The sequence below is a fragment of the Arachis stenosperma genome, chromosome 1 (assembly GCF_014773155.1).
Source record: "Arachis stenosperma cultivar V10309 chromosome 1, arast.V10309.gnm1.PFL2, whole genome shotgun sequence".
Classification (NCBI taxonomy): Eukaryota; Viridiplantae; Streptophyta; class Magnoliopsida; order Fabales; family Fabaceae; genus Arachis; species Arachis stenosperma.
Genome location: NC_080377.1, coordinates 13,843,851 through 13,850,266, shown reverse-complemented (window position 1 = coordinate 13,850,266; position 6,416 = coordinate 13,843,851). Strand labels below are relative to the sequence as shown.

At 34.7% G+C, this 6,416-nt stretch overlaps 1 protein-coding gene across 2 annotated transcripts; it reads right to left on the bottom strand.

Moving 5' to 3' along the window:
• Positions 1-2,419: 2,419 nt before the first annotated feature.
• Positions 2,420-5,230, bottom strand: LOC130963242 (pentatricopeptide repeat-containing protein At4g39530-like). 2 transcript variants are annotated; one of them, XM_057889376.1, is made up of 2 exons: positions 4,918-5,230; positions 2,420-4,827 (listed from the first exon to the last, which is right to left on the bottom strand). In XM_057889376.1, exon 2 carries the CDS (start codon positions 4,756-4,758, stop codon positions 2,461-2,463), a length of 2,298 nt encoding a protein of 765 aa, XP_057745359.1. In that variant the 5' UTR covers positions 4,759-4,827; positions 4,918-5,230; the 3' UTR covers positions 2,420-2,460. The 2 variants fall into 2 exon arrangements, with proteins under 2 accessions (XP_057745359.1, XP_057745364.1); XM_057889381.1 differs by having other exon boundaries at positions 2,420-4,698.
• Positions 5,231-6,416: the final 1,186 nt, after the last annotated feature.

Sequence of the window (6,416 nt, the reverse complement as noted above, 5' to 3'; positions counted from 1 at the left end):
TAATAAAATAAAATGTCAAATTATTTCTTTGTGTTTTCAAATTTTAAATAATTTAATTTCTTTCTCAATTTTTTAAAAATAAAGGAACCAATTTTTCATTTACCAAAAAAAATGGAGATTAATTTATTATTTTATTTTATTATTAATTAATGTGTTGGATATATGTAAATAAAGTTTAAGAAGTATAATATAACTTGTCAATTCCTTTTTTTTTTTCAAAAGACTTATTTATCCATATCAAAATCTTCAAAGACCATCATTTAGGTTTACAAAAGAAGAAATCCTATCTCGATATACTAAATAGAAAATATAAATAAGAAAAATCTGTATACACTGAATTATGGACTTAATTGTGACAACTTACACTTGTGACATCAGCAAAATATATATGAGGATTGAGGAACCACAATTTGATCCATGTTGCTCCTATTTTATATTTTCTTTTGATGACAACAACTTCCCACTTGGAAATAAAATGCTAAGCAATTATTTTCAGATTTGGAGGCTAGCTAGGTGAGTAGTTATATTATATATATAGAAAGGTACGTATTTTTTAGATTTTATGACAAAAAGTTTGAATGCGCAAGTGGTTGAATATGGCCTTTGCCTTTGAAATTTTAAAACCGGCTTCTGGGAAGCCCGACAAGATGGGAAGACTTGATGATAATTATATAACATGATTTCTTGTATTTATGTGATTGGTCCATACATCAATTCAAAAACATTGGATTATTGTTGTATCCATTATTATGTTATGGCTCGACTTGCAACTTTGCTTTTGACTTGGGTGACAATTAATGTATAGCACCTAACTTAGTAGAATTACATACACGACTAATACTTGTACTATACAAGGAATCAACACTGTTTTGACAACATGAACAAGACATAGATTCGGTAACCTTAGCTTAACCCCCAAGTGCTAGAGAACAAATAAATATCGAATATGACAAAGAGAAAGGTTAATAGTTAGGTGAAAACTCAGGTGCAGTCAATTTTACATGAAATTGATACTTAAGAGTCGTTAGATGATTTGACTTATTTAACTAAATTTTTATCTCTCAGATATCAACTTCATGTGAAGTTGACTGCACCTGAGTTTTCACCAATTAGTTAATAAGTGTTAAGTGATCAGCGAATAAGAATTAGTTAATAACCAAAGCACATGCAAAAAATAGTAATATTTCAATCAAACAAAAACAAAGAATCATCTGAAAAGTAAAATAAATAAATAAATAAATAAATAAATAAAACAAAGCACATACAAAAATGATAAACGAAATTAGAAAATCATTCATGCACATTCAAAAGTCATCAACAAAATTTGGAAAAGAGAATGAGCAATGAGTGAGGGAAAAGAGTGGGAGAGTGTAGTACATCCAAAAAAAGAAGAAACAAGAAAGAGTGTAGTTTTTTTTAGTGTAAATTGAATGTAGAGAAAATTTTGAGTGTTATTAGAGAATGTTATTTAGAGATTCTATTTTTTATTTTGATTTTGAAACTGGCAAGTGAGATGAACACTTAATAAATTCAAATTTTTGTGATTTTAAACAAGTGAAAAAAAGTGAGACATTAAATTTGGATGTGTTTCTATTAACTGAATAATAATTACCTAGCACTAGCAGCACTATAACTCATGTATTACATAGCAATTTTAATCTAAAACTTGTGTTTACAAAACTTATAAAGGGTGTAATTAATTCACATGAACGAATTAACATTATTTATATGCACTTTGCACTTTAAACTTTGAAAATGTACATTGATCTTGTACCTCAGATGATTGCAAGAATCTTCAAGAACTTCGGCTAGAAGGGTTCTTGAATTGCGAGGAGTATGGTGATCTTCACCACAAAGCTCACCGGACCATGTTGAAACCGGGGCCTTGAAGTTAAAGAAACTCAAATTGTTGAGAAAAGAGAGAAGACAGGATTCTGAGAAATGAGAAGGAAGATGAGGGAGAGTGAATATTAGAGAAGGGAGAAGAAGAATACAATCATCTAGAGGGGTGAACCTCACTCTCCATCTAGTATGAGTTTTGCTTATATACTAGTCAGCTAACTACTATAACTAACTTGCCACTTGTGGTAATGCCCACTCAACATATACTTCATTTCTTATTTTTTGTGTTATTTCACTTCAAATATTTGGTTAATAAAATTAGGTACAAAAACATAATAGCTTATTACTTATATCATTGGAAGTGATAAACTTTTGTATCTGTTATATTTATTGATGAAAATATGAGAAAACAAGTTCAATTTTTCCTTTAATTAATTTTGTCATAGAAACATTTTCCTTTTTCTAAAATACTATTTATGTATTATAATGTGATTCCCCTTTTTTATAAAAAAAGAAAAATCTTTTTGTTATAAATTTACATTAGCTATAAGCTATTATCATAATATAAAATGCATTTTCTATACAATTAAAAATATGTGGGTAGGATGTAAATGATCCTCAGACTAACCAACTATTTCCTGGATCTTTCCTCACACGACTCTTAGCCATTTTCTCCCTCCATTTAAGGGCTTCTTCCCATTTTCCCTCTGCACTATAAATATTTGAAAGTAGAACATACGAAGCATGATGGCTGGGATTTAATTCTATCATCTTCAGAGCAGATTTTTCTCCAATCTTTGTGTTATTATGATTACTACATGCACTCAGTAGTGTTCTCCATGATGCTTCACTTCCATCCCTTTTCACTATTTCGTAAGCTTCCTCTAGCCTCCCTGCCCTACCATAGGCATCAATTAGGCACGAGTAATGCTCGGATTCTGGCTTAATCTTGTATCTATGAAGCATCAATGTAAAGAAATTCGAAATATCTTCAACATAACCGCCATGACTACAAGCTGATAACAGAGCTAAGAAAGTTACACGGTTAGGCATCAAGCCATTCTTTTCCAACATACTGAAAACTTTTATGGCTTCCAATGCTTTTCCATGATGTGCATATCCGCATATCATGGCGTTATAAATTACTTCATTCGCCTGTTGTTGTTCAACGAAAACTTTCTTTGAGTCCTCCATGTTTCCGTATTTAGCATACATATCTATAATGGAACTTGCAACATAGACATCTTGGTTGTAACCAGACTTGATGGCAAAAGCATGGAAATGTTTTCCCACATCTATTGCTGAAAGCTGCGAACAAGCTGAGATGCATAAAGGAAGGCTATAACTGGTGAAAGTGATTCCATCGGCTAACATCTCTTTGCATAGCTCTAATGCTTCAAATTCCCTCTCATTTTGTTTATAAGTTCCAATTATAGAACTCCAAGAACTATCATCTTTATGAACAATGTCAAGAAAAGCTTTGTAGGAACAATCCACTTGTTTACACTCAGAGTACATGTGGACTAATGCATTGCCAACCAAAGTAAGATGACTTATACTTGATTTCACTATAAGTGAATGGATTTGTTGACCAGCAGTTAAATCCGGTTTATTCTTGCAAGACTTCAGAACAGCAACTAGAGTGGCACCTTGAATTTGCAAAGATGTAGTTCTTCGAAGTTCTTGAAATAGTTGCATGGAGAGATCAGATCCCATCTCCAGCTGAGCATAAGTCAAGATCATAGAGTTCCATGCTACAATATCTTTATCATCAATCCTTCTAAACAACTTTTCTGCATCTGCTCGTTCACCAAAACTGCAATATAGAGACAACAACACACTTGCTATAAAGCAATTGTTTTGATGCCCATATTTTATCATTTGGCCATGCACTTGAACTCCAGTGTTCAAGTCCTCTAATTCAAAACAGGCTTTTAAAGTACTTGATAACACATGCTGCTCAAGCTTCATCCTCTGTCTACATAAATCCTTGAAGATATTCACAGCTTCCTCGCCTCTATTGTTCTTGGTATAGGCTGTAATAATCGAATTACAAAGAAAACTATCCTTTTCCTCCATGTAGTCAAAGATTTTCCTGCAAGAATTTATGTCGCTAAATTCAGCATACAAGTCAACCAGAGTACTGCCAACCACCATATCAACTTCGGCACCAAACTTAAACACCAGCCCATGAACTCCCCTAACTTGGTCCAACAACGAACAACACTTGAACAAGCCAATAAAAGTACTGTGATCAGGTCTCAAGAAATGAACCTCCCTCATTTCACTAAACAACCTCTTCACCACACCAAATTTACCAACTTGAGCAAATCCAGAAACCATGACATTCCAAGCGACAATGTCCCTCTCCAACAATTCATGAAAGACACAACAAGCACTTTCAAGATCGCTGTCACTGCTAAAGTACATAAACATAAGAGAGCTCCCAGCAAACTTGTCCCTCTCAAGGCCACACCGAACCAACAAACCATGAAGCTGCAAACCAACATCCCTCAAACCAGGATCAGCACAAGCGCGGAGTAGTGCAGATAACGTGTACTCATTGGGACTCTCACCAACCTCACGCATGTGATTGAACATGTCAAAGGCTTTTGGGAGATACCCATTTCTAAGATTTGCAGAAATTAAGGTTGTCCAGGTAACAACATTCTTGTCGGGCATTTGGTCGAACAGGTGGTGGGTATAGCTGAATTGGCCACATTTTGAATAAAGGCTCAAAAGGTTATTTGCCAAATGCGTTTGCGAGATGCATTGGGTGACTACAAGCTTTGCATGAATTTGTTTGCACTCTGCGAGCGTTGTGGGGTTTGAAGACTTGGCCAATGACAGCAAAAACTGGTGAAGAAGATGAATGGATTTAGTTGGCACACGATAATGGTCAAATAGCACAGGCATTGGCCTTTGGACAATTCATCCAAATTTCCACTAAATCAAATTGGTCCCCTAATCACCTGAATATGTGATCTGGATGACAATAAGTTGCGAAGTTAAACATGTAATAATACTCCATCCAATGAATTGGCAACCAAACAAAACATGAAAAAGTAATAGTACCTTCAAATCATTCAAATTTCAGAATGGCCTTAGCTGTTTGGGGCTCTGCCCATCTGGCATCTCAATTTCGATTCAAGAACAATCGGTAACAGCAATGACAGCTAGATTTCAACGGTGCTTGAAATTTTGTCACATCTCACAAATTTCATGCACCAAAAAGCAAAAGAATTACATTATCAATCGAATAAAAAAAATGAACACGAACAACCAAAAGCAAAGTTGAACGAGAAATAACTGGAACGTACTGAGAGGAGAAGAAGAACGAGGTGGGGATTGGTGGCGAGGTTCACCGGAGAAGAAAGTGAGTAAGTGTTTGTTTTTTGGAGTGAGTGCTTTGGGCTTAAAAATTGTTTGGGCTCTGCTTATGAAGCCCAATGTAGTTCTTTTTTTGATACACCAATTATCCATAAGTTCTTCGGGATTTTTCTATTAAGTGTGATGTAGTAATAGATATATGATAGCAGACAATATTGTAGTTCTACATCTGAAGAAAGAAATGATAAATAGGGGTAATACTATGGTGCTGAAGGAGAAAATTTTGAGCAGGTGCTGAAATTAGGTGATGATGTAGAGAAGTTTATGCGTGTATTTATTGCCTCCAAAGTTTCGATAAATTCTGCAGTGTGTTCAGAAATTGATGAAAGAGGAAAGTTAATTAAATGTTATTTGATTTTATTAATGATGATGATTAGGTTGTTGGACTTTTTTTTGGAAGTCCAATGAATATTTGGTATATAATATATTGCGAGTCTAAAAAAGATTGGGTGTTGTGATAAAAAATATTGTACGGCCCGATAAAATGAATAATGATAATAATAGCACAGTAATTATAAATAATTTCTTGGTACCAAAAAAGAAATTGTTATGATGGGTAACCGAAAATAAATGGGATGAACTAGTTAGGTTGGCCCAATCGTTTGGAGGAGGGGACTCTCTGACTGAATTCGCGTCTGGGTGCTTCCATCCGACTTGTGTATGTATGAGTGAATGGGGGATGGTATCTGCTCTGGTGCCTCCATCCGACTTGTGTATGTATGAGTGAATGGGGGATGGTACCTGCTCTGATGCCTAAGTGAGCAAGGATCTAAGCAGGTTTAGAGAATATTGGAACTTAAGAATACCTGATGGGTGTCAGTGTATTTATAGTGGTGAATCAATAACCACCGTTGAAGTAGTGCCACCTTTTAAGGTGGATAACCATCCCTTTATCTTAGGGAAGTTGAGATATGGCTCCTGAAAATGAGTTGAGAGATTTTAAGGGCAGTTACTTATTTGAATAAGTGTTATCTGCCAGCTATCCATCGAATCCGACTTCTTTGAGAAGGAGTCTGTGTCAAATCCGACTTCTTTAGAGAAGGTCGGTAAATAGTAAAGGCCAACTTTTGAATTGAACTTTTTTTATTTATTTAAACCTGGATCATAATATTGGGTCAGGATAGAAATAAAAATCAAGTTCCAAATAAAGTGTAGGAGGTGCTGTGTTAGTGATGGTGGCATAT